This window comes from Oreochromis niloticus, linkage group LG10 (assembly GCF_001858045.2).
Source record: "Oreochromis niloticus isolate F11D_XX linkage group LG10, O_niloticus_UMD_NMBU, whole genome shotgun sequence".
In the NCBI taxonomy this organism is placed as follows: Eukaryota; Metazoa; Chordata; class Actinopteri; order Cichliformes; family Cichlidae; genus Oreochromis; species Oreochromis niloticus.
The window spans coordinates 12,696,520-12,724,511 of NC_031975.2; the positions used below are offsets into that span (position 1 = coordinate 12,696,520).

Consider the following 27,992-nt stretch of genomic DNA (forward strand, 5'->3'; position numbering starts at 1 on the left):
AGCAGCAAATGTAGAAAATGATGTAGAGAAATGTGGTATTCTTCACAGGCTGTTACCAGGTGATGTAGGTTTGGCCAACAGAGGCTTTGACATCAGAGATGCTGTGGGAGTGATGTGTGCAGAGGTTAAGATCCCTGCATTTACAAAAGGCTTCTGTCAACTTGATGCCAAGGACATTGAAGATACAAGAGCTATTGCCCACCTCATAATTCATGTCGGGCAAGTTGTAGGTAGTTTGAGCAACAAGTACAAAATGCTACATACCACCATGTCAATCAGATTACTTCTTCCATGTGAGGGTGAAGAGGGTGAATTTTTCAAAAGATACAGTAAATTTACAGAATGTTAGTAGTGGGTGTTATTATGTAAACGCTGTCATTATTTTATGTAAAAATGTTGTCATTTGTAAACTATTGATTCTACATTGTAACTGATTTGATGTTCTATAAAGTGGTTTTAATAAAAAAGGCAGAAATTTCTTTGTTTCTTTATTCAACTTTTGAACAGTGGTACTTAGTAAGTACATATTCAGTAAATGCAAATTATTTGCATGGCAATGCACTTCAGGCATAAATCTAGACCCCCTAAATAAAAAATTATGGGGCATTCAGAACAGAACTATGCTTGGAGAAATATTTTTCCACCAGTTCTGGAAGGCACACTTTTTTTTTTTGAAGAACTCTTGTGCTCTCTTCAAACGTGGTTCCCAGAAATACACATCAGGGAAGATGCGTACCACAGCCATGTCTCTTTGGGTCCATACAACGAGGTCACAGTGGTTGGAGCTGGTGACAAAGATTTGTGTTTGCACCTGTGAGTAGTAGGGGTGCATCCTCTTTAAGTGAAGTCCATTTGCAGCTGACTCCAGGCAGAAGTCTTTATCCTGTGCATCCAATGTCTGCTTAATGCTGTCCGTTGTGTATTTAAAAGGACACTTAATCTCCAGGCACCCCTTCCCACAACAGTCACACATTGTGAGTCTGTCAGGAGATGCTCCAAGTTCAGGAAAAATGGTGTTCACAATAAAACCCCATATACGAACCTGCAGTTTGTAGTGATGTGCTGCAATTTTTTTGGTGTAGGCCTTTCGTGCGTCCTCTTCATGCTCCACTCACCATCTTGTTTGTGTAACAGACACAGTTTTCAGGGTAGCACACACAATTAACAACACTTTGGGCTGGTGTTTCCAAACTTGTGGCAAATACAGCGTGCATCACTGAAGCTGTAATTCTTCCTGCACGCCATCGAAACCAATCAGGGCTCTTGTGCTGAAATCTTGTGTGCCCCTCAATAGCTTCTGCCTGCTTTTCAGTCACTGTTGCAGCATTTAGGTACTTTACACAGTGCAGCTGTAGATCTGTAAGGCCAAGGGACTGTGTGCATTTGTTGTGTAAAAATGCCAGAGACTAGGGTAAAGTAGGTGAATATACAGTGTATTTAGTGTGATATTTCCATTCCTGACAAACCCACAGCTTTACTGTGTTCCAGCAGTGTATCCAGTAGCAGTGACAACTCCTCCAGAGTAGCAGGTGGAATTTTTCTTTTTTGAGGACGGCTTCTTTTGCCTTTCACTACAGACGGTCTGTTTATGTTTTGATCGAGAGCATTTTTTAAAAACGGTGCCTGCTTAAACAAAGCACACATTTCATTGGTTCCTTTCATATCACGTGTTGTAAATAAATGTGGCATTTGATCACAGCATGGAGGCAGCATGGCTGTGTATGGGCATGTTTACAAAGGTTGTCATAAGGAAGGTATGTAAAAAAATAAATAAATAAAACTTAAAATAGGGAGACGGGAGTCATGAAGTGCAGAGTATCTCATTCAAAACTTACAATGCCTTTTTAATTTCATGCCTATCAAATGTTTATGACAATAGAAAATTATTACTTTAAAGTCCATTTAATAACAGAGTATTGGCTATACTGGCAGTTAAGTACAAGGCAAACAAACTAAACCCATGCCATTACAATGTATTATATACAGAAAAATAAAATAGTTGAATTGCATTTAAACATGAATATGACTCTGTCACATAAAAGAAATGGGCATCATGAGTACAATTCCTTTTGAACAGCTGTGACAGGTTAATCACAAAATCCCCCCTTTAGGGCTCAGCATAGGGGATCATCTGCCTCCATCTCACCCTGTCCCTAGCATACTTTTCTGTCCTCCTATTTCACTACATGAACCTTCCATGAACCCTCTCTTTGGTCTTCCTTTTTTCCTCCTCCCTGGAAGTTCCATCTTCAACATCCTTTGTCCAGTGTATACACCATCCCTCTTCTGCACATGTCCAGGCCATTTTGGCTTTCTGACTTTGTGTCCAAATGGCTCAACCTGAGCTGTCCTTCTGTCCATTCTGGTCGCTTCTACTAAAAACATTGTCATCTTCTACTCTGTTGTTCACAAAATCCACATTTCTATAGATTATCTACCATTTAATATATAAGCTAAATGTTTTGGGGTTTTTTTGTTATATAATACTAATAATTATGTGATTATACTTGAAATACTTGCTGAATCCTTCCTCATTCTTTTCTTTAATTATGTCTTATACAAAACAGTAATATAAAAGCAGAGTATTGCATAAAGCCTTGCATTGCTGGATTCTGCCAAATAAAAGTTTGTGAATTCCTGAGACAATCACCATTGTGAGATTTAAGCAAATCAGGTATTCTTTTTCAAATTTACGTCATTGAATACACACTGTATTTATCCAGTTACATCTTGTCCAGGTTTCGTGCTTTGTTCCATAGCAGCAGTGATGCTGTGAATACTGACTCGATCGTGTGAATTTTCAAGCCTTTGTTTCTGCACACTGTGGCGAACACCATAACAAAAGTAGATGATCAAACCTCTTCAAAATTTTAAAAGAAACGTAGCGGTCACACACATAAAAAGAGATATTTTTGCACATGTATAATCTTTTTTTATGTATTTTGTAACAGAAATGTGCTGCACTTACCTACTCCCATCCACACTGTATAGCGGATCCAAGTGTCTGATCCAAGCTGAACCATAAGATGGACATTGACAAAGGTACTAAAAATAGGAAGTAATGGAACAAAAGGAACCTGGGGAAATAGAAGAGTTAAAAGATATTAAAGAAAACAAAAACAAATTCAGAACTTTAGAGCTAAAAAATAAATAAACATGTTATGCTAATACAGGTTGGCTAAATTTCTTTTTCTATTTCTATGCTTTCTTTAATAAGTCTTCACTGTCTTTCTTTCATACCATGAAAGCAGCTTCTGCTGTATTCTGCGGTTGCTTCCAGACGATGAGGATGATGAGAAAAATCATTGCTACTATCACAGAAAGACAAAGTAGGCTCCACCACTGCAGGGCTTGCAGGTAATCTACAGCCTCAGATACGAAGACGCTGAGAACAACTGCTAAAAAGACTGAGGAGAATCAATACGTCAATAAGTTTGAGTTCTATTAATCAAAAATTAAATAAATAAAAAGATCTATGTAAAGTACAACAGAAAGATGATAACTCACTAATAACAACAGTTAAAAGGGACACATTTTTTGATGTCCTTGTAGTGGCTTGGTATGGAGGACATACTATCCCTCCAATGGTAAAAGGTTCTGCTTTGTTTAAACTAGAACCATCACTGAGGTCAGTTTGGTACCTGTAAAATTAAGGAAATATAATTAAAAAATGTGAAAACATTTAAGGTGTTTAGTTTTTTCTACTTATAATAATAATAATAATTCCTGTTTTTTTTTCTTTTTCACACCCTGGAGTCTATTTTTAATGTCTGAACAACACACATCACGTCAACAGCACTTCATTATATGATCTTTTGTAATTATTAGTGACTGATTAAAGTAAAGAAAACCTGATGTCTTCATAAACTCTTCAACAAAGCAAACCCTGAGTCATTCATCTGTTTAATTTCATTAAGCTCATTATTGTGCATTATTGTTTCCCTACCTGGCGTACTCACACATTTTATGACAGTAAAATGTGTGTCAATATTTTGAGTTTGTTGAGAAGATGGCAACTTTGTGACTAACCTGTATATCTAAAAATATTATTAGGTATACTACAAGCGTCATAGAAGGCAGTGATAATACTCATTCAGTTGTATAAACAACTTAATTCTGTTTCTTATCACAGGTTCTTTGTAACCACTCATAAAGGTAAGCTTCTTTCAATAACAAATATACAACCCTGTGCATATATGTCTTGAGTGACTCCTTGTTTCCATATATTTTGTTACGCCCTAGCACGCTCTATTAATGAGCTACCACTAGCTGCCACTCAGTTTGGACAAGATCTCCAACAGCACTGGCTATAATGCAGCCCCACAACATGACAAGGTCTCCACCGTGTTTTAGCTGCAGACATCACTCCATAAGACCTGTTGCCACTGGTTTTTAGTCTAGCTCTTGTCTTGTGTTGAGGTATTTGGCAAACCTCAGCATTTACTCCTTGCTCCCTTCATTAAGAATCGCTTTTGAAGGACAGCCATCATTCCAGTGAGATCATCCAGTGGATGGAACAACTGAAGGGGCAGATGGATCTCTCAAATCCTGTGCTGGCTCTTTGTATATTTTTCTATGTCTTAAGGACATGACTTTCAGATACTGTTCATTAGCTGTAGGTAATATTTTCTCCAGTTTCTTCACTTATTAAGGACAAACTGGACGCCATGCCAAGATTGTGGTGTAGTGTTGTTTTTGGCAGGCTGAAGCTTTATGCAGGATTCAGAGGCAGAACTGGACTCAAAAAGCAGATTTATTGCTGGACTTACAGGAAAACCACAAACTAGAAAACCTGGAAACTCAGAATGGAATTAATAATCAACAAGGAGAACAAAACACGAGGGAGACACAGCATGATGGTGGTTGGGACAAGGAACTAAGGAAACGGAGGTCCTAAATATACACTTTAGGCAAACAGGGAGATCAAACACATACGTGGACACAGCTGAACTAAATCAGGGAAACGAGACAGAGCAAAACTGAACACAATTCACACAGGACATGAGACTATCAAAATAAGAGACACAGGGATGGGGACACAGACTCAAGACACAGAACCCAAGACAAGGAAAGGGTAAACAAACACAGAGGCATGACTGAGCCAAGGGAGAGAGAGCAAGCAAGGGACAGAAAGAGAGAGAGAGAATGCACACGAGGAGTGACTAGCATAGCAAGAAATCAAGGACTATAACCAAACTCAGAAGCACAAGAGAATAATACACTCAGTAACCATATATATATAAATCATCTTATACTTCTCCAAAGAAATAACTAACAAGTCCTGTCAAACTCCAATACTTGGTCAAAGATAAAGATATGCCCATTTCTGGCTAATAGCTCTTTGTGTTATCTTCGGCATTAACTGAAAAAAATGGCAACCAATTATGTTGGGGGGGTCCGACAGGCTGGTAGGAACAAAGCCCGTCAAGATACAGTTTTAAACTGATGCTTTGTCTGTTAGACATATTGCCATTTCATCCTTTCAGTTAGAAACCCTTTTATATTTGAAGGATTCATAGGTTAGTGATTTAACAAACAAAAAACATTCCTCTGAAAATGGTCAGGTACAAGGACTGGACTCAAACTGAGTGAGAAAGCAGCCAGTGTCTGAAGAAAAACTTTGAAAGACCTTCAGAAAGCCGGAATACTAATGGTGAAGATCACTTTTAGAAAATGCAAGAAAGTCTTGTTTGTTAGGTGCAAAATATAAAGAAATAAGTGGATTTTTTCCCCAGTGCTGTAGCAATTACTTCGGATCAGAGTAATAAGAAATGCTAACACTACTACTAATAAAAAGCAGTAATAAGTGCAGTGCCAACATGCATACTTGTGATGATCTGTACCTTAATATGAGAATGCAAATGGCAACAAGTGTGTAGGCAAACAGGGTTCCAATCGACATCATGTCAACCAACGACTTCAGGTCAAACAATAAAGCCATGATAGCTGCAAAGAAGTAGGAGAAATGAAATATGCTTATAAAATTCTGCAACCATTTTATCAATGTAGTAGCTGATGGCCTTAACAAAATCAAATAATTAAAAAATGCAATTAAAAAAATTTTATTATAATCTCTTCTAAAGTTAGTTATACCTGCTACAACCCCTGAAGCCAGTGTAGCAATGACAGGACTTTGTCTGTCACTCATGTTACTGAGAGGTCTGAAGAGCAGTCCATCCCGGGCCATGGCATAGAGAACACGAGGCATCGGGAACATTGATCCTAGAAGGCTTCGGAAAAAAGCTCATAGCTCATTAACAGCAATTCAGTTATTCACGTGTCCCTGTTTTAATTCCTAGTAATGATCCCAGTGATTTTATTTAGTGTATGTGCTATAAATGTCACCAAAGGAATATGGTAAGGTATGAAGAATTGTAGTTCTGTTTATAGGTGGTGCTTAATGCATTATACCTTGTTGAGAGCGCACAGAGTGATCCCACAGCAACTGCATACTTCGCAGGGCCCCAGCCGATGTATGTAAAGGCCACAGGCAGTGGGCTGTGAACGCTGAGCAAATAGTATGGCATCAAAAGAGTCAGGGTAGCAGACACACCAAAATAAGCCAAGAAGCAGATAAGGAGAGATGCCACAATCCCGAGTGGGATTGACTTCTGAGGGTTCTGAACCTCCTCTCCTAAAGAAAAAAACAAATTTATCCCAGTTTGGTTTATGTCATCATTTAATCTTTAGATGCATTTTTATGACATAGCACCATGTCTCTAAAATAAACTATTTTACAAAATGTATATGCTGTACAGAATATTCTACTGTGCAAAGATCTCTGTGTTTTTCTGGACAATTGAAATTGCCACAAACATATTCTGAAGTAATTGTGATCAAATTTTCACTTTCCTTATGGAGTGCATCATAATTACTGGCTTTGCATTTAAAGGGTTTTGAAACACAAATCCTAAAAGTTACCTGTTGTGGCAATGCAGTCAAATCCAACAAATGCATAAAAGCAAGTGGCTGCTCCTGTTAATGTCCCCTCAAAACCAAAAGGGAAAAATCCTCCACTGCCATATGTGGTGGTTTTATTCAGGGTCATATAGTTCCTGTAAACAGTGATCAACAGTCAAGCAGCTAAAAAATAAGAAAGAAAAATACAGCAGAAGCCAAAATAACGGGGGAAAGGGGGCGGCCATACTTGTTTGGAAGGGTGACTTCATATCTGTACCAGTTGTTGATGTCCCCCTTTATGAACCCAGAGAGGATAACAAAGAGCAACACTAGGATGTTAACTGCTGTAAAAACCTTATTTACAGTGGCCGACTCTTTAACACCAAATGCAAGAATCCCTTGAAAGAAAAATATATAAGAATTAATTTCACCATGTCAATGAACCCAGTGGAAACTCATTTGTCAAATATTTATTTTAGTCAAAAATATGTAGGAGACTTCAGCCTCTTGTGTTTTTTTTTTTAATCATTTTTTAAACTTACAATAAACTAAGAGTACCTGTATTATGTTAATAAATAATTAGGTTTTTACTGTATGAAACCTACCTGCCAAGAGCATTATGATACCTGCTGCAAAGAAGTCTGGATAGGGAGCCAATCCAGGTAAATCCATTGCAACCTGTTTGCCCAAAGAGTTGGCAATGACATTTCCAATGAGATCATCAAAAGTCCCACTCCATGCTCTGGCTACACTTGATGTCCCTTAACAACAGAAGCCATTAGCAAACAGTACCTGGTGTTACTTAAAATCACTTGACAAATATTATTTTAATCTATGTTTTTTCCAGGATTAATATTCACTCAATGGCCTTATTGTTACCTATGACATAAGACAGCAGGAGGTTCCAGCCTGTGACAAAAGCCCATATCTCACCCACAGTCACGTAGCTATAGAGATAAGCAGAGCCAGTTTTGGGAACACGAGCTCCAAATTCAGCATAACACAGTCCTGCAAAGATGGAGGCCACTGCTGCTATCAGGAAGGAGATTATGATACTTGGCCCGGCCACAGCTCTGGCCACTTCTCCCGAAAGCACATACACACCGGCCCCCAGTGTGCTGCCGACCCCAAGAGCCACCAAATCAAGGGTAGTCAGACACCGGCGAAAGTTGGACACTTCACCCTCAGGCTCCAGAGGTTTTCTACGTGAAATATTCTGCAGGAACTGCAGCACCTTTGCACCGGACATCTATGATAATCAGGAATTATTCAGTTAATTGTGTGGGTACTAGAAGAACACCCAAAATTGAGAAGTGGCAGTGAGAAAATTGTGAATACAACCAGGAGTAGTTTTGAATGATATTTAATGCTGTTTTCTGATTAAACAAAGTAAATTTGTTTTGTTTTATAGTTCATTTAATCAGAGTTGGTAAATGATAAACAGACTCTTTCTTACATAGCACGTTTCTGCTCTACTTGAGCACTCAAAGCCTTTATGCATTTAATAATAATAATTATTAGTTGTATAAATCACCATATGATTTCACATATGAACAAGCTCACATTTCATACCATCAACAGTAAGCTACAACTACACATACAGAAACTTTCCTAAACAGTAGAAACTATAAGCACTAATTTTTACTTTGTTATTCATGCAATAATTTGACAAGTATATTTCATGGTCTATTTACTGAGTAAATGAGAGCAGATAGTGCTCTATCATAATAAATTTATGATTTTACAGTGTTTATATAATGTGCAGATGATTCACCGTGAGTCAGATAAGATGTCATTATAAAATAAGCCATGCAAACTAATTACACAAACTAACCAGCTGAGATTACAGCTGATATATTATAGCCGCATCAATAAAAACAGAGAGACATTCCTTACCTTTCTAGCTGAATGCTGCACTCTGTGTGAGTCTGTTTTGATCTGTCCCACTCCACACTGTGTATGAGGATAAATTCATTCACTGTGAACTCTTCACAGCCCAACATTTTTTTACACATTATGTTACATTTCAGACTTATGTGCCAAAAAGAGTGGATCAGAATGATTTGTGTGAGCACTCACATATCAAGACTTTATAAAGGTGGGAGGAAGCAAAAAACAAATGTTTATTTTAGCTGTTTGTGTGCGTAGATGACATTTATACTAAACATGTTTTTACATCTGAATTAAACTGACTGCTATGAAAATAAGCTATTGAGACCTTAATGATGAATTGCTCTTACTGATTCATACATTCGGTCATAAAGAGGTGCTGGTGAATTTATTAATTCACTCTATAATTTATTTTCGCTTCAAATCTAGAAACACATTTACTCATTTATTGTCATTTCTTTCAATAATATGTGAACAAATTAACCATGCACTAATTTGCTGTAAGATTATTGGCCTCATTTACCAAATGTTACTGTTAATGGTTCTCACAGTACTTTATACGCCTGCTGATTAGCATACCGAGGTCTGCATGCAGTATGACGACCTTCCTCTAGCTATAAAGAAGTTGACAGAAACTTAGAACAGACTTATTAGACTTATTGTAACCTCTGGAGAGCTTCTGTGTGTCTGATGTCTCGTGAACACACAGTTGCCTTGGGACCCTGGTAAGTCAACATGTTGTAAAGTGAAATGGTTTTCACTGGAGACATCTCCTCAGCAACAAATTGACTTGTTCATCAGAGCGGGAATCAACTAATTGTTTGGAGAACAATTAGTAGAACATAAGGGTACAATCCATTGCTTCCAGGGCTTCATGGAATCACAATGCAGATAAAATACAATAAAAATGTAAACGTGAAAAAGGCACTTGGTTATTACATAATAAAAATAGTAATAATACTATTACTATTACTACTGCTACTACTAATACTAATAATATTAATACTAATAATCCTGTTCCAAATCCAGTTTAAAATACAACTTTTATCAAAGCCCGTACAGAAAGGCAATCTCCACAACTCGTCTTTTTTAATCCAACAATGAGGCTGTGTCCTAGTAAATACAGTAATTTTCATTTGTAATAGCGTAGACAAAAGAATAGATTTAAGCCCCAACCTATTCTCTGCCACTTTAGATGTGATTTCTTTCAGGAGGAGTGAACTGTGAGCTGACTTCATTAGCTGAAGGAAATGGCCTATCCTTCTCTTTGTTAATGATTCATCTGCAGAAAGAGGTTCAGAAGCCAGCAGCATTGTCTCGTGAAATCATTCAGCAGCCAGGATATTTGGGAAAAAGTCCTTAAAATCGGTGAATAGCTGCAGATTGACTGTTTCGCATGTCCTTAAGTAACACTCGGGAATTTGGGAGGTAAGTTTTATTTGAGCTTAAATGCCATATTTTTGTTGTTTTAAATGGATGTTTAAAAAGCAGGACATTATTTTAACCAGTAGACCCATAACTACTTTCTGATTTAGGTTTCAATCATTTGAAACCAGTAATAAAACCGTGGTTAGTGGCTTTATTGATTTTAAAACGCTTTTGAATCAATTTTTAATCACAGTTTAGTTAAAACTGTTCTTTGAATTAACTGAGTTACTTTCTGTTTTTTTAAACATTTACCTGCAAGATGTAATAAATCCTAATTGTGGAAAATTAATGTGTTTTTTTTGTTTCTCCTTAGTGCAATAAAAATTCTTGTTCTTCTCCGTAATGTGACAAACAATGGCTCCTAGGGGTTGTAGTTACTTCATTATCACGGCTCTGCCCCAGCATTTTTCCAGCAGTATTAGCCAGCTGCAGCAGGGCCACTATGGCTTTTCTCCATGGTGACTGGGTTCACTGGCCATAGCATTTGCAGGAAGGTCATTAGAGTGTGACTTCTCTCTTGGCTCATGTATATCCTGTGCTTGTTTCAGTTCATCTAGGATATTTCAAGAACACTATGACACTGTTAGTGAGGTGTGAAATATTCAAATTTATCTCTTCTTAGAATTACAACTAAGGAAGTCAGCTCATTAAGAAAAATCCTAACTCTTAGAAAACTTCTGTATCTGAGTGGTCTGGCTCGAGCACGAAATATAGCCTTAGGCCATGATGGCTCATTACAATATTTTGTCCTGCTTAAGCTGGAAAGTGAACTCAATATTTGGAGTTAAATCAGTATTACTGTGTTTTTCTGAATTAAAAACTGAAAACTCTAATGATTTCACCAGCGGTACTTATTTCTAACCAATGAGTTGTTCATCTCTATGTTTCAAACAGGTAGACCTTCATCAGCATAAACATGAATAACACAAAACAACACAGCAGGCAGATTGATGGGAGAAGTTAATACTGAAATTTTCTTCACCCTGGGAAGTCACAGAAAACAATCGTATCCAATCAAAGAAAAAAAACCATGAGACTGCTTCTGTATTATTTGACACTGCTGGGGTCCAGTTATGTGATTTCAACGTACGGACCCCACCAGAGAGCACAGATGACTGGTGATATTTTACTTGGAGGTCTTTTCCCCTTACACTTCGGCATTGCATCCAAAGATCAAGACCTTGCAGCCCGGCCAGAATCCACCCAGTGTGTCAGGTAATTTATACTCCGAGTTAACAAAAAACGCTTTTGAAAACCGAGTGTGTCGTACTCATGCGTTTTTTTTTCTTTGCACAGGTTCAATTTCCGTGGTTTTCGTTGGCTCCAGGCCATGATTTTTGCGATTGAAGAGATTAATAACAGCAGTACACTCCTTCCCAACATCACGCTGGGCTACAGGATTTTTGACACATGCAACACTGTGTCAAAAGCCTTGGAAGCCACCCTAAGTTTTGTGGCCCAAAATAAGATTGACTCTTTAAATTTAGATGAGTTTTGCAACTGCACTGATCACATACCATCAACCATTGCAGTAGTAGGAGCTGCTGGATCTGCTGTCTCCACAGCAGTTGCAAACTTGCTGGGTCTATTTTATATCCCTCAGGTGAGTTGCTGGGTAATAGCTATGTCAACAACACATCATTACTTCATTATCTACATCCATAAAAATTAAGTCTACATATAATGATTTTCGTGTTTGTTCAATAAATGACTTGAAAGTGGCTAAAGATAATTAAGAAGATGCAATGAAAACCTGATAGATTAACTGAGCAATTTCCTGTTTCAGATCAGCTACGCCTCGTCTAGCCGCCTACTGAGCAACAAGAATCAGTACAAGTCATTCATGAGAACCATTCCTACAGATGAGTACCAGGCCACAGCCATGGCAGACATTATTGAGTACTTTCAGTGGAACTGGGTCATTGCTGTGGCCTCCGATGATGAGTATGGGCGTCCAGGGATTGAAAAGTTTGAGAAGGAGATGGAAGAGCGAGACATCTGCATTCATCTAAATGAACTTATTTCTCAGTACTTTGAGGATCATGAAATCAAAGCTCTGGTTGACAGGATTGAGAATTCCACAGCTAAAGTAATCGTTGTGTTTGCCAGTGGCCCAGATGTTGAACCTCTAATCAAGGAGATGGTTAGGAGAAACATCACAGATCGGATCTGGTTAGCCAGTGAAGCTTGGGCAATCTCCTCCCTTGTTGCTAAACCAGAATATCTTGATGTTATGGCAGGGACTATTGGTTTTGCTTTAAAGGCAGGTCGTATACCTGGCTTTAGAGAGTTCTTACAGCACGTCCAACCAAAGAAAGACAGTCATAATGAATTTGTCAGAGAGTTTTGGGAAGAAACCTTCAACTGCTATCTAGAAGATAGTCCAAGATTCCAAGAAAGTGAGAATGGCAGCACTAGTTTCAGGCCTTTGTGTAGTGGTGAGGAGGACATCGCAAGTGTTGAAACACCATACCTGGACTACAAACACCTTCGTATCTCCTATAACGTTTATGTTGCAGTTTATTCCATTGCACAGGCGCTACAGGACATACTCACATGCACACCTGGGCGTGGACTTTTTGCAAACAATTCCTGCGCAGATATAAAAAAAATGGAAGCATGGCAGGTACAATGTATTTAATTTTTATTTAATAAAACAAGTTAAATATTAGATATGCCAATGTGTGAATCATGAAAGCATGTTCTTCTATTTCTCAGGTCCTTAAGCAGCTTAGGCATTTGAACTACACCAACAGCATGGGAGAAAAGATGCGCTTTGACGAGAACTCAGATATGGAAGCAAATTACACCATTATAAACTGGCACAGGTCTACTGAAGATGGCTCTGTGGTTTTTGAGGAGGTTGGATATTACAACATGCATGCCAAGAGAGGAGCCAAGCTGTTCATTGACAGGACAAAGATTCTTTGGAATGGCTATAGCACAGAGGTCAGTGAAACTCTTTTGTATGTCCATTAAAACACTGTTATTTCTTGTCATTGAGCAGAAACAAGGAAACACGGCACTGACATATCAGTGTCTCAGCTGCTAAATGGTACTTTTTAAGGTAAAACAGCTGTCTGCACAAGTACTATCGGAGCAATAAGAGTGAACCAAAACTAAAATTGTGATTTTATGTGAAGCTAAATACAGATGTCACCTCTGTGGTTGTGGATTACCATTTTTCAGCTCCGAGTTTTGCATGTCAGCCTTTGCCTTCTGGGGATGTAGTTCCCCGGTTGGCCTCCTGTTTCCACCACTGGAAATGCAGTGTATGGCCCACCTTACAGGGCCAGTATTTGTTACCCTTCTGCGTCTGTTACCCTTCTCTGGATAAAATGAACATCACACTATATTTAACCCATTAGGACAGAGTAAACGCTGAGACTCACATGTATGGTATAGTTTCCACATCCATAAGTCAGGTGGTGTCTGCTTCGGTCTCTGTTATGTAAGATGGTGTGTGTGAAGCCCCATGCCTTCTGCTTCTGTAATGTAGACTTCTTTTTAAATAAGTACTGGGGGATTTCTTTAAGTGCCATCTGCAGATTTCTGTGTCCGTGTCCACAACACAGTATAATCCACGCACCAAGATAGTTCCACTGGTTTTACATTTCAGAGACACAGGCAACAACCATCTTTTATGCACGATTGCCACACAGCTTTCCTGTCATCATTCAATATGCTATTATATGCATATTGATTCCTGACTTAAGGTAAAGATGGCAAAACTTGGACTTGATAAAGCTGGACTGGTCTTTAAAAGTTAGACAGATGTACTTCACGTCTGTCTACCTTTTAAAGACAATAACTTTTTACAGTGATGTTAAAAACAGCTGTATATACAATATACACCATCACAGAGATAAATTATCTTTAATTTTACATTTGAATGCCCATCTAAATCAACCCTTCTCATTAACCGTCTTGTTTGTTTTATCTTCGAAAGGTGCCGTTCTCTAATTGCAGTGAGGACTGTGAACCTGGCACAAGAAAGGGGATCATAGACAGCATGCCTACTTGCTGCTTTGAATGCACAGAGTGTTCTGATGGTGAATACAGTAATCATAAAGGTATGTAGGTAGATGCAAAACACTCTCTGCTAATGTTAGACTTTATTACGGATAGAGTTTTAACACAGTTTCTCTTATACAGATGCCAGTGTTTGCGCCAAGTGTCCAAATAACTCCTGGTCAAATGGGAACCACACATTCTGCTTCCTCAAGGAAGTCGAGTTTCTCTCCTGGACAGAACCATTTGGGATAGCTCTGGCTATATGTGCAGTTCTGGGTGTTGTCTTGACAGCCTTTGTGATTGGAGTCTTTGTCAGATTTCGCAACACCCCAATTGTGAAGGCCACAAACCGAGAACTATCGTATGTGCTCCTTTTCTCACTTATCTGTTGCTTCTCCAGCTCTCTCATCTTTATTGGAGAGCCACAAGACTGGACATGCCGTTTACGCCAACCCGCCTTTGGGGTCAGTTTTGTTCTCTGCATCTCCTGCATCCTTGTGAAAACTAACAGAGTCCTTTTGGTATTTGAGGCCAAGATTCCTACGAGTCTCCATCGTAAATGGTGGGGATTGAATCTGCAGTTTCTCCTGGTGTTTCTGTGCACATTTGTCCAAGTCATGATATGTGTGGTCTGGCTTTACAATGCCCCTCCTTCTAGCTACCAAAATCATGACATCGATGAGATCATTTTTATCACATGCAATGAGGGCTCCGTGATGGCTCTAGGGTTTTTAATTGGCTACACATGCATATTGGCAGCCATATGTTTCTTCTTTGCATTTAAGTCACGGAAACTTCCAGAAAACTTTACAGAGGCCAAGTTCATTACTTTTAGCATGCTCATATTCTTTATTGTTTGGATCTCTTTTATTCCCGCATACTTCAGTACTTACGGCAAGTTTGTTTCAGCTGTGGAGGTCATTGCTATCCTGGCTTCTAGCTTTGGGATGCTAGCCTGTATCTTCTTCAACAAGGTCTACATCATCCTCTTCAAACCCTCCAGGAACACCATTGAGGAAGTCAGATGCAGCACTGCAGCCCATGCTTTCAAAGTGGCTGCCAAAGCTACATTAAAACACAGCACAACTTCAAGAAAAAAGTCCGGCAGCCTCGGTGGGTCTTCTGCCTCAACTCCTTCCTCATCCATCAGCGTCAAGACCAATGGCAATGACTACGACACTGCTTCAGGAAAGCACAGGCCAAGGGTGAGCTTTGGCAGTGGAACGGTTACTTTGTCCTTGAGTTTCGAGGAGTCCAGGAGGAGTTCTCTGATGTAATCGCTAGGTGTTGATGTGTCACCTTCACTGATCCAAATTAAGTAGGAGTGTATTTTTTTTAGACTTTTAGAATGTTTTTTCTCTATATATTTTATCAGAATGATGAGTCCAAACAATATACTGTACTTGAATTCTGTTACCTTTAGTATTTCTGATTAAAGTTGACTCCGCTAATATGGTAAAACACAATACAGGCAATATTTTCAATTGTTGCTTGTTCTTTAGAGGATTATCCACTTTCTAAAAGGCGTTCGCACTGTTTTATGGCACAATGCTCCCTCCTCTATAAACATCCTCCTATAATCCCTCTATTATATTTTGTTATGACATTATGAGCTTGTAAAATACAAACTAACTACCGATATTGTGTTGTATATAATAAAAATGAACCAAGATGCAAGTAAAAATTACCTAAATTCTCTTGGATCTTATTACTAGAAAATCTGGTGAACACACTGACTAAAGGGGATTCTGATCTTTCTAAGAACTCTCTCTGCTTGTGGTTTGCTTATCACAAGTATCTGACAACTGCAAACAGTGCAGGCCTATCTCACATCTTAGTGTCATTCGTGCAGTAGTCCTGCCCCGCAGTCATTTCTTTACAATGTGCGTGAGATGTAAAGTGGTAGGAGGAGCAGCCATCTGCTTGCAAACTGTAAAATCTGTAACTTTTCTAAACTCTATGGGACGTGTTTATTTCAGGGCTGCAGAGATCATTTTACATATAAAGCTTTCTAACAAATCAATGAACATTTATTGAACAGACGATACAGGACACCCATAAATGTACGTGTTCATGGATGTACTGAGCACAAATAATAGTATATGGCTATGTGGAGTCTGTTCTCCAAAAAAATCCCATCATTTGTTACCAGAATATTGTGAAAGAGCACCTTGTACCTCCACAAAGCTAATGATATTTTTGGTGAACTTTCTACTTTAAATTAAGGTTGAACTCCTTAAGAATAATAAAGGATAGAGAACTGAGTATTAACATGCATATGAAACTATCGACACAAAAGTGAAATACAATAGAGAAGGTATCATAATGTAAGGCTTCTTTAATGGTGCCAAATCACCTGTAAATGATACACCACAATATAGTTGAGTTTCAGCAGTTCAATCTGAATATATAGTCATAAATGTCTCTTGTCAGTTGAAGTCTGAACTACACCAGAAAGAAGTGCGTGTTTCAAGTGAATATTGATAATGGATGTTTGACCAGTTATGAAATGAAATGGTTTCTTTAATTTTCCTGCTGTGAATGTTTAACGTGTGTATTTAATAAAGGCGGAGATAGCCACGATGGTTTACATATTATTAGTGTCAGTACACTGACTTTGTCTATTTTTGTGACTTAGATGAAAGTCCAATCATATTTTATGACTAATTAAAACAGGAATTATTTAGCCCACACTGTGTGAACATGAAAGCCAAGACTTGGAAATTTATAGCTCAACACCACCATCTAGGAACGCGGCCAAGGAAATATTCCTCTGAAAAGTAGTGACATCTATTGTTTCAATGCCCTCCACAACTGAAGTCAAAACCACAACCCCACATCCAAGTCTCAAAATATAATAAAATCCCACAAGCTATGTAATAGCATATTAATATAACATAACATATGTAAACTATATTACAAAAATAAGGTAAAAGGGAATCTCACAAGCACCAGACCTCCCACATGTCCCAATAAAAGGTCAGCATGCTCAGTTATCCAGGACCACACTCGACCTGAAACTGGCTGAGGTGCAGCTGGACAACCAACTCCTCTGTTGACAGGACGAAACAAGCTTTATCTGCAGAGGCACAAATATAGCTCTGCTGCACGACCAGCATGTTGCTGACATCTGAACTCTAGGGTGGGACGAGCCATACACTGAACAAAATAACCAGGAAGCATTGCATGCTGTGCACATCTGTCAAAGCTTGCCCTAGCTGAAAAAGGAGAGAGTTTTGTCAAAGTACTGTAATTATTCAAGTGGAAATAGGAATTTCACTGAATTTTAACTACAGTGGAGTATGAAATTTACCCTTTCACAAAGTTTATTTAAGCTAAATCTTTCATATTTTATTCACATAAAACACTCACAAAATTAAATATGGAAAGAAAAAAAACTGGAAAGCAAACTTTCAAAGGCAGCTTGTAGATAAATAAAACTGCACTACAGTGCAGTTTTATTTAGCTTTTCTACAAGCTGTTTACTTATGACTCTCCATCAATGCTCAGAATTAGCAAAAAACAAACAAGAAAACCCCAAATACAAATATAAATTCAAATAAATAAACAAGTCCATATTATAGTCCATATATACCAATTTGCATAGGTAGAATAGACACAAATTAGGCTAGAGTCATTTATAAGACATTTAAGTGGAAATAAAGATAAGAAAAGATAAAAACTTTATTAATCTTGGTCAAAATTCTTCTGCTTTTTTAGAACTATGAGAAGAAACAGAAGCACTGTGTGTAGAGCAATGACTGACAGTAAAAATATGTCCGTGAGTTTTGTCCTGCAGTAGTTTTTGGCGTCATCAAAATATCGCAAACTTGTATTTTGAAATTTTCACACCGGAAGTATTTATGTGACGCACATGATCATCAACTCGCCGACTTTCTGCCTCAACAGTAAAACGGCGTATATGAGGCATAAACAAATAATATAAAAAGCAGAAATGAAAGAAGATTTTATGGACTCATAATAAATAATATAACCGTTAACCCCCACCCCCGAGGTCTCGTTAAGGTCTTAAGGGTCTTTGTGTAAACCTTTATTATGAAATGCATGGAACGGAAGTCCTTACTAATTTACGTTTACTTGACAGGTTGGGTGGTTGACTGGCTAATTACAGCGATGTTGTAGTGTATGAAACGTTACTTCATCATCAGGTAAGGAAATTACTGTTAAATTGAAAGAAGGCCAGACTGTGCTCGGCTTCCAAGACACGTGTCTGTTTTAATGATAATGTTTTATTTTTAATAACCGTTACATCCGCATTCGTCAGCTAGCTAGTAGGTAAGCTATAACTACAGGTGGAGTTTCTGTGAGGGCATCAACGTGTAAGTTGTGAGCTTCTGTAGTCATAAAAAGAGAGAGGAGCTGGCACCAGTATAAGGAAAACACTAAGGTACTGTTTTCGTTGATCTGCACCTCGTGTTATGGACGAACTAGTCGACGTTAGCTTGACTGTGTTCTCAAAATTAACACAGTGAAATCTTACTAAAAAATGGCAGAGCTTTAATATTTAAATTGTAAAACACTTTCCTGCTAGCATCCCAAGAGAGGACAACCGTGCTAGCAGTAGCATAATGGCTTTCACTTGTTTTGTTTGTCGCTGGTTGTGAGTTTAAAAAATCCTAATCATAATGATCATAATGATAACGGAAAGAAAGAGTTGGCATTAATTGTTATGTCAGCTTATGACGTGTGTTTGATTTAATGGAGCGAGTGTATTATTATAGTAGTATGTCAATGAAACTGGAGTTACTCTTTTTTTTTTACATGTTTTTGGGTTAAATATGAGACCTGAAAAAAAGCTTATTCATTTATCTCCTCTGTAATGGACATTTGTTTTTGTTCTATGTCTTTTGACTTATATCAGCTACCCTACTAAATCCTGATGTCCTTAATAGAGGACATCCAGGGCTTTCCATTGGTCTCTCATGTGTTATGGGTGGGCTCTTTTAGCTCGAAAGAGAAAGGAAAGCACAAAAAAGGTTCAGCTTTAAGATGCTTTTTTCCCCCTCGGTTCTCAGGAGGATCTAAAGAAAATTACTGCTATTAACAAGCAGTTGTCAGTTTTGATCAACTTAGCTGTTTCTATATCTTCAGGGATTTTCTGTTTTTGAAACAGGATAGTTTGTTTTATTACGCAGACATTTTCTGTAATGAATACTTTACCAGCGAAACTACCATTTGAGCAATAAACCGCTCAAATGGTAGTACAGGTTCAGAAGGTAGATGCATCAGTTCAAGTAACAGGGTAAACTGCTTGCTACCTTAATGTGGTTTTTCCTGCTAATATGTCACATATTGTTAGCTAAAACCTGCCCTCAAAATGTGTTGCATGTTTCCAAGCAAAAACACACCCTTTTTTTGGTTCTAACATTTTTATTTCCTGTTCATCTATTCCCAGTTGGTGGAGTGTCCAAGCATATGGCCTTCCCCCTTGAAAGTGGATTTTGCGGATTCACCAATGGAATTTCACAAATAAGTGCTTGCTCTATATAATAGTGATTATAATAATTAGTTTCTATATAGTCAAGGAGCATGTCTCATCAGTATGGGATGACAGGTCAGCGAATCTGTGGCTGTCACTGTTTTTGCTGAAACGCTCTTTGTGAAAGAAGTAGCTTAAACTATAGCTTACAGAATCTACATTCACTTTTTCTGCCTTCACATCAGCAAAGTCACATAGCCATGGGCTATTGTTCAAGTATAAGGAAGATTTCACGCAAGAGCAAGTACGTCATACTGCTCATTCTTGTGCTGTCACTACTGGCATGGATAGCAATATTTTCAAGAGACATGGTGAAACCTATCTACCCCACCACTCAACAAACTCATGTCAAAGAAGAGAGTCAGAGGAAAGAGGTCGACTTGCAGATAGAAGCAGCTAATGAAATAAATACCCCACCACAAAAAACCAAGTGCCCTCAGGTGTCACCATTGCTGTGTAAGTATAGAACAAAATGCTATCTAGATGCCTTTGTGTAGATGAAAGAACTACCATATAACTCAAGGAATCCATCAATCAACCCTTTACGTCGAACGTGTCATGCTAACAAGTGTTAATACACATTAAAACAAATGTTCACTGTTAAACATGTGAATGTTGTTTCTCTAGTGGGGGCTGTGAAACTGTCCTTTGAGTCCTCTCTGAAACTGAAGGATGTAGAGAAAGACAACGAAGAAGTAAATGAAGGCGAGTATAAGCCCTCGGATTGCACAGCGAGGCAGAGCGTAGCAATCCTAATCCCTCATCGCAACCGAGAGCGACACCTCCTCTACCTCCTGCATCACTTGCACCCCTTCTTGCAGAGACAGCAACTACACTATGCCATTTATGTCATCCAGCAGGTATTTGTCAACTTTGTGAACAGCTTTTATATAAGGTCATGCTAATTCAGTTCTTATGCTTGTGGAACAGATATTTCTGGTTTATTTTGCATAAAGCTTTTGAAAGTTCCTGGTTACATACATAGTCTTACAACATGTTTTTCTCTACCTAAACATTACTGCGAAAAATATAACCAGTAACACCGGAGGAACTGAATGAAAAATGACAGTCATGCTCCGAAAAGCCCTCAGGGCCAACAGCCAGAAGTTCAAACTCTTACTTGATCTAATACTTATTTGGAGTTAACTTTAAGTTAAACTTAAACTTAGCTGGCAGAGTGAATCTTAAACTGTTTCTGGTCAGCTCTGCTGAGACTCATTAAAGCGATGGCTGGGACTTCCAGTCAATCACTCAATCAAAAAAGATTATTATAGATAACAAAATCTTATTTGGTTTTCATATGTACCTATTTTCAGTAATATGCACTTTAATAGCAAGAAATTACCTGGCCATATAATTCTTTTCTTTCCCTCTTTTTGCCATATTTTTCAAGTAACCTATATTTGACAACAGCATAATAAAACAGGAAATTCTGTTATTGGTGTGCCAGCCCAATAATATTTAGTGGCCCCATCCCTATGAAAAAATTCTAGAGGCACCCCTGCTAGTAAAGTGCTAGAATTTCAATCACTAAAACTGAAGCACAAACTTCTTGGACAGTCAGTACCACATAGATTTGGAGGGTGTGTCTGCATGTATGTAGTGACTGCAGACAGGAAAAGCAAGCATGTCACCTTTGACCTGTTCTCTCATGTCTCCAAAGTTTCTTACGGATGTTTCTGGATGTTAAGAATAAGTAAAGATGTTAATCTTAATGCTAATAATAGTTCGCTTTCCAACCTAATAGCCCTACATCGGTGGATTAGAATTTTATTGGCCTATGTATGGGTGTTTCTTTTTCTTTTTTTAAATTTTTTTTATTTAATCAAGTCGAGCTGGAGTTGGGCAGCACAGTGGTTAACACTTTTGCCTCACAACAAGAAGGTCCTCAATTCAAACCACCATCTGGCTGGGGCCTTTATGAGCAAAGTTTCTGTTCAGCCTAACCATAACCCTCTGTGGTTTCTCTCTGGGTGTTCCAGCTTCCTCTCACACTTCATAGTTAGTGGGGTTAGGTGAATTGGTAATTCTAATTTAACCACAGATGTGAATGTGAGTGTGAATGGTTTTCTGTATCTCTATGATAGCTCTGCATCAGACTGGCGACCTGTCCAGTAAAGTACCCTGCCTCACGCTCTATGGTCGCTGGGATTAGACTCCAGCCCCCCTGGATCACTGTATTTGATATGGGGAGGAAAGTGGATGGATTTTTTTTTTTAGTCTCAGAGGTTTTCCCAAAATAGGCTGATTATTCATCACTAATGGCTATAATAGGCTTTCAGTAATGAATAACTTTATTCTTGATGAAGAAAGATATGCAATGATATGCAAGATTATTATTTCTACTTACACAAACAAGCACCATTAAATCATACTTTGTCCCTAATCACTTTTACATGTAAAAGCCCTTTTTTTTTCTTTGCAGTGAGTAATGCATAGCAGCTCATCGCATACACCAGGAGAACACAGACATCTGCAATAAGCTCTGAACTTTCCACGGTGTCTTGCATGTTGTAATCTTTGTACTTCTGTTGTTGTTCTTGTTCTTTTTTTTATTTTTTTAAAGGCTGGTGATGTAACTTTTAATCGTGCCAAGTTACTAAATATTGGATACTTGGAGGCACTAAAAGACTACAACTGGGATTGCTTCATCTTCCATGATGTGGACCTGGTACCTGAAAATGATCATAATTTATATGTTTGTGACACGCAGCCCAAACACTTGGTGGTTGGCCGCAATGCAACGGGATACAGGTAAGAATGACTAAGAGGAAATTTACTGTAAGTCATGAAAAGTCATGAAAAAGGCAATGATGATATGTTCAGAGGTTTTATTGTCTTTAATTTTTTTCTCTCATGTTTGTTCACTTTCAGGTTGCGTTATAAAGGCTACTTTGGAGGAGTCACAGCCTTGAGCAGAGACCAGTTTTTTAAAGTGAATGGGTTTTCAAATGCATACTGGGGTTGGGGTGGAGAAGATGATGACCTTCGCATCAGGTGAGGCATCAATAACTGAAAACATGACGACATTTTAAACATTGCTCGGAGTACGTATTCATTCAGCATGCGTGTTTTTGTCTCATGCAGGGTTGAGTTACAGAAAATGAAGATCGTTCGGCCGCCCAAGAACGTAGCTCGCTACACGATGGTGTTTCACAAACGAGACAGTGGCAATGAAGTAAACCGGGACAGGTCAGTAGTGTAGAGATGGCAATAACGTGTGTGTAGCATGTTACAGGTCATTTTATAGTATGGATTTTGTGCTTTCCAGGATGAGGTTGTTGGGTCGAACACCACAGTCATGGAGGAAAGATGGACTCAACAGCTGCTCATATAAGACTTTATCAGTTGAGAGGATGCCTCTCTATGTGAATGTTACCGTGGACATTGGCAAGCGATTAAGTTGAAATCTTAAATAGTAAGCCTTCCTGTGACCAAAAAATACTTTGCTATATTTACAGACAACAGAGTGCAGGAAAAACTGCAACACATGCAGAAGACAATATGTTGAGCATGCAAAATGCACATTGTTTTGATTTAGTTTAAATACTAGAATCAAATTAAACCAGCAGCTGCGTTCAGAGTTAGCTGAAACATTTGAGTTATGTCCAATCTTCATAGTGTTACCAGCATGTAAAAAACCAAAAGATTTTTCTGACAAGGAAAGTTTTGCTTTTGTCAAAAAAATATCCAAATCCCTCATTTGAAATTGTCTAAACCATTTAAAAAGTCATCTATGATAATTAAAATCAGTGCACATTTTTTTTCTCCATTTAAATAATCTTTGTGCCTTACAATGGCTAACTCTACACATTTTCCTCATCAACCTTTATGTGCTTATCTACTATAAATATGCAACTTAGCCCCCACCCCGGCATTTCACAGTTGGCCGCTAGGTTGGCAGTTGGCTAACGCTTGATTTATGAGCGTTCCTCGACTCTGCTCTTGTGAGAGACCCGACTCCGGTCCACACCTCTGCAGCCTGTCTTGTTAAGAAGCAGAGTAAAAACAAATGCTTAGGGGAGAGAAAATATCATGGTGGACATCAGTATAGACAGTGCCAGGAGCAAACTGGATAACTGCTTGGTTCTGGTTAAACTAAACTAAACTGTGTAGATGGAGTAACAGTAATTGAGATTTATTACACATTTATTACATGTCATAAGTTCCCATCATTTCAAGAAACCCTTTCTTCACCTGTCTGCCTACCCTTTGCTTTATCCGTGTCTCTGTAATGCAAGCAGAGCTCAGCAGAGACACATACACAGTGCAGCGGTGGAGAGGAGGGGTGCAATTAAAGTAAACTGAAACAAGATCCCATAGAAAACAAACTAACGGCTTATAAGGTTTATCTACTGCTAGATAAACCTGTTTTTTTTAATCTGCAGCTCTGCCTCACCCTACCTGGCAATTTCAAGTTTTTGATAAGCCTTCAGCTGCCAAACATTGATTAATTTACGCTCCTGCCTTAACATTTGTTAACAGCGTGTGTCTTACGTGTTTTTTTACGAGTACAATATCATACAACTATTCCTACAGTTACAGTTTGGTAGTTACAATTGTTACGATTTTTTGACATGCATCTCGATCTAACACCTCTTAGATGTTTGCTTCAGGTTTTCCACTCCACTAACACAGCATGTCACAGCATATTTTCCCCCAGCTTTAACTTGAGCAACTGGCTCATGAGACAGAATACTGAGAAGACATCTGACAACGTTAATGTTCAAGTCTGATGGCAGTTGAGAATTGGATTATGAATGTAATGTGCACTAAAGCTGTATTATTAATTTTGATAAATCCCCAAACTACAAACTAGCTTATATTATTACTTAAAACATAATTTCAATACAAAAGCACAAAGTGCCTAATAAACAGCACATATTTTAAATCATCATTTAGCTGTTTATAGATAAATTACACCTGTATTTGTGGGATTCAACACTTGGTTTCTTACTTTTCTAGCAAAAACAAGGACATGTTTGGAATGTTAGTAAAATCACAGTAATCATAGTAATGATGCTATCTAAGGTCTTCCTTATTCTAAATTTGGCAGCGGTATTCTAGCGTTTGTATGCTTTTTATGCTTGTTCAGTGAGTGGTAAACAACCACTTTAAGTTCAGCATGATAATCGTCTTTTTCACCACTACTACATCAGATTACAGATGAAGCAGAAAGATTAAAATCTCATGCAATAATAATATATAAAGCATTCCATTCAGATATGTTATTTTGAAAATGAAAGGACTTAAGATTTAGGAAAAAAACGGGGTGATGTAATGAACGAATTCAAGGAGTTAATTATACCAGTCATTATGAAAACAAGTATAGGACAGTAAGCTGCCTTATTATCACGATTGCTATTGATGGAACCTGTGCATTTTCACACCATAATACTGTGAATATTGTCTATTAGAAGGTCAACTATGCCTAAGTTGTGTTTTAGTGCACACTGTAAGCTCCTCTAGGATCACAGTAAATGATTCTACAATAAAATTGCTATAAAAAACAAAAAACAGCTTTGCTGCATTAATACACACAACTACAAAATTAGCATCGTGAGCCATGTTTTCTGATGCAGCGTGGTTCTTATAACGACTAACATGCTTGATTTTTATTTAGTAGAAAATGTTTGGTGGTGGATTATTTATTATTATTATTATGTAATGGCATCTCAGACTGGAGCAAATTGCATATGTGCTTTGATCATTGCATGCTGTCTAAAAACATGTTTGATACATAAATTTGTCATGTTTTTATTTTAATGCAAGGTAGTATAGCTGTTAAGATGTTATTAAGATATGTTCTTATTTGTATCTTTTTCAATGAGCAATATTACTAACTATACTGGGATATAGATTACGTCTGCTGTTAGATGATTGTAAGATACAGGTGGCAATGAATTACGTGTGTGTGCGCGCGTGTGTGTACGTGTATTCTTGCACTGTTGATGAACCAACTACTCTTTAAATCTGCAGTGTGTTGTAGCCATTCTGAATACAAGTTCTCTATGTTGTTGGTGGCCATACTGTCTGTTATTGCAGTTCTATTTACACTCCTTGATGAATGTTGGTTTTGTTTGTTTGTTTTTTATATGTACTGTGGTTTTAAATCTTTTATTTCCTATGACTGAAATATTTGAAGTACAAATTTTGAGCTGTAACTTCTTGATCAGGACTGACAAAATCATGTTGTGATATTGTAGCATTAAGAACCTAAACTTACATTCTCTCGAATTCAAAGTGTTTTAGAATGTGATGTGGTAATTTTTTTTCGTTTTTGTTTTGGATGATGGGAGTTCTGAAGAAAAAAAGGGACACAATTTGATTGACTTGAAATAGTATTTTCTCTTTAGACAACATAATAAAAATATTTTCTCTTATGAACAGTCTTATTATTTTGTGTTTCAGTGCTTAAAATACAGTTTTGGATAATCTTGTACAATATACTGTATTGCAGGGGTAGGCAACCTTTCTGATGATGAGTGCCATCTAAAATTTCCTCAGAAGTCAATGTGCCATATGATTGCATTAGCAATAAATTTAATAACGCTCTATATGAACAGGCCTCTGCAATGTTCTGAAGACAGTTAATCTTGTCAGGTAGTGATGTCCAGCAGGTGAAAATGCAAGCTCCATGAACACGCACAGCTGTGGATTCCAGCTGCGATCGTAGTTCTGCAAACTTTGACCCCCACAGAGTCGAGCTTTTCAGTTCAATCAGCTACATGTCAATGTTGCATTAACTGGCATTAACTCAGCCAGTTAATGCGAGACAAATCCAGCTGCTCATTAAAGCTTTCTGCTTTGATCAGAAAAGAAAACATTGGTCCATACACCTGAAAGTCCTGAAAACCCATTGTGAATTATGTCTGGAGTCTACGGATGTATCCATGTAATTCCGTGGTGCTGATGCTGCACTGAGCGGACAGCTCCTGAAGCCTTTGAAGTGACAGAATGTGGAAATTTCAACATCGCTTGAAAAAACTGCCAGCTAGCAACGTCCCTCTCACTAGTAGGCTAAGTTATTTTTAGCCAATTACAAGTTGAATCTGGTAGTTGGGGTTGTTAGCTAAGATACTGTCATTAAGAAGCCGCACAACTAATGTGTCTATGCGAGCTAATTTGCGATGTGCATCGCTAGCCCGGCCATTTATTTTTTAATGCACCTTCTCAGATTAATTCACTGCGTGTGGTTCCCAGGGCTGGACTGGGACAAAAAATCGGCCCAGGCATTTTAACTAGAGACCGGCCCACCAGGTATTATAGGAAAAGCCATAAAGGCTTTCAATGAAAACAAACGCTGTTGTGACAGTGATGTACGCTGTCTTGTTGGTATATGTATGATTTCTATACATTTTATATCAGATAAAACATTTGGTTGTAAGATTCAGATAATTATTTAATAAAAGCATTTTAAATGAGAATAAGAAAGAAAAGTATTTCTTTGTCCCCCCCTTTCCCTGTTAATGCCCTACCTGGCCCCCTGGCAAAACTTTCCTAGACTCGCCCCTGCACAGGTACCAGCTGTCAGCTACTTAGAAAAGGATCCTGGTGTTATTTGTCTCTCAGAAACAGTTCACAACTTCCCTTCAACTCATTCATGTTACCTAAAAGGTAAACCTGTTTCTTCATCACCTGTTCAGCTCTGATGATTCAGTAGGACATCCCCTGGTTTCATCGTCGTGTTTCCCTCTCCCCAGATATCCAAACCGAGCAGCTTTTACAGCTGTGGCTCCAGCAAACATCAGCTGATACTAGAAATTAATATTAAATAAATTCTAACAACAGCTTACATCATCCAACAGCGCGACATCCGCTGGTTTCCTCTTTCTGGCGCAAAGTGGGCGATAGACAAGAGAGACAGGACTTGCGACAGAAATACCGATCAGCAAACTGTGTTCCTTTTCACCTCAATACGAAGCGCGTAATATTTTCTCTGAATGCGGGACGATTCCGTTTTTTACGGGACGGTTGGCAACTCTACTAACTAACCTTATGAATAAAATAGTTCACTATCAGTAACATCACCCAGCTGTATCGAAACTCCGTCATGCCAGTACGCAGTACGAGTTATTGTAACTGACGGTAAAAAGTCAGCACAACGAAAATAAACTCCACCTAAACTTGGTTTATATCTGACCCAGATAGACTGCAGGTCATGACTTCTTACCTGAAGTTCAGTTCACCTGACACTCGGACCGGCAGTCTCCTCCTCCTGCCTCCCCTTTTCCTCATCCACCTCATCCGTTCATCGGCC

At 38.3% G+C, this 27,992-nt stretch overlaps 3 protein-coding genes across 5 annotated transcripts; 2 read left to right on the forward strand and 1 right to left on the reverse strand.

Annotated features, from left to right (window-relative positions):
* Positions 1-213: 213 nt before the first annotated feature.
* On the reverse strand, positions 214-27,991 carry zgc:175280 (cationic amino acid transporter 2 family protein). Of its 3 annotated transcripts, none has more exons than XM_025910712.1 (13): positions 27,906-27,991; positions 8,797-8,853; positions 7,780-8,149; positions 7,527-7,661; positions 7,148-7,298; positions 6,922-7,055; positions 6,412-6,634; positions 6,094-6,230; positions 5,844-5,946; positions 3,508-3,641; positions 3,241-3,407; positions 2,969-3,077; positions 214-2,858 (listed from the first exon to the last, which is right to left on the reverse strand). In XM_025910712.1, exons 3-13 carry the CDS (start codon positions 8,147-8,149, stop codon positions 2,716-2,718), a joined length of 1,806 nt encoding a protein of 601 aa, XP_025766497.1. In that variant the 5' UTR covers positions 8,797-8,853; positions 27,906-27,991; the 3' UTR covers positions 214-2,715. The 3 variants fall into 3 exon arrangements, with proteins under 3 accessions (XP_025766497.1, XP_013127748.1, XP_025766496.1); XM_013272294.3 differs by having other exon boundaries at positions 7,506-7,661; XM_025910711.1 differs by lacking the exon at positions 27,906-27,991 and adding an exon at positions 27,371-27,405 and having other exon boundaries at positions 7,506-7,661; positions 7,780-8,853.
* casr (calcium-sensing receptor) lies at positions 11,228-15,929 on the forward strand. The gene is made up of 6 exons (XM_025910710.1): positions 11,228-11,433; positions 11,515-11,821; positions 12,005-12,844; positions 12,937-13,167; positions 14,168-14,291; positions 14,374-15,929. Exons 1-6 carry the CDS (start codon positions 11,249-11,251, stop codon positions 15,507-15,509), a joined length of 2,823 nt encoding a protein of 940 aa, XP_025766495.1. The 5' UTR covers positions 11,228-11,248; the 3' UTR covers positions 15,510-15,929.
* Positions 19,891-26,115, forward strand: b4galt4 (UDP-Gal:betaGlcNAc beta 1,4- galactosyltransferase, polypeptide 4). Its single transcript, XM_025910713.1, has 6 exons — positions 19,891-20,188; positions 20,360-20,592; positions 22,299-22,486; positions 22,607-22,729; positions 22,820-22,924; positions 23,004-26,115. The coding sequence occupies exons 1-6, from the start codon at positions 19,933-19,935 to the stop codon at positions 23,137-23,139; spliced, it is 1,041 nt and encodes a 346-aa protein (XP_025766498.1). The 5' UTR covers positions 19,891-19,932; the 3' UTR covers positions 23,140-26,115.
* Position 27,992: the final 1 nt, after the last annotated feature.

Bases quoted from the DNA above. Each gene is read 5' to 3' on its own strand.
- zgc:175280 (XM_013272294.3), bottom strand. From the start codon at position 8,149: ATGTCCGGTGCAAAGGTGCTGCAGTTCCTGCAGAATATTTCACGTAGA. The intron at 7,662-7,779 runs GTAACAATAAGG...TCTGTTGTTAAG, and splicing joins CCTGCTGTCTTATGTCATAG to GGACATCAAGTGTAGCCAGA. The intron at 3,078-3,240 runs GTATGAAAGAAA...CTATTTCCCCAG, and splicing joins CAGCAGAAGCTGCTTTCATG to GTTCCTTTTGTTCCATTACT.
- b4galt4 (XM_025910713.1), top strand. From the start codon at position 19,933: ATGGGCTATTGTTCAAGTATAAGGAAGATTTCACGCAAGAGCAAGTAC. The intron at 20,593-22,298 runs GTATTTGTCAAC...ATTTTTTTAAAG, and splicing joins CCATTTATGTCATCCAGCAG to GCTGGTGATGTAACTTTTAA. The intron at 22,487-22,606 runs GTAAGAATGACT...GTTCACTTTCAG, and splicing joins CGCAATGCAACGGGATACAG to GTTGCGTTATAAAGGCTACT.
- casr (XM_025910710.1), top strand. From the start codon at position 11,249: ATGAGACTGCTTCTGTATTATTTGACACTGCTGGGGTCCAGTTATGTG. The intron at 11,434-11,514 runs GTAATTTATACT...TTCTTTGCACAG, and splicing joins GAATCCACCCAGTGTGTCAG to GTTCAATTTCCGTGGTTTTC. The intron at 14,292-14,373 runs GTATGTAGGTAG...TCTCTTATACAG, and splicing joins TGAATACAGTAATCATAAAG to ATGCCAGTGTTTGCGCCAAG.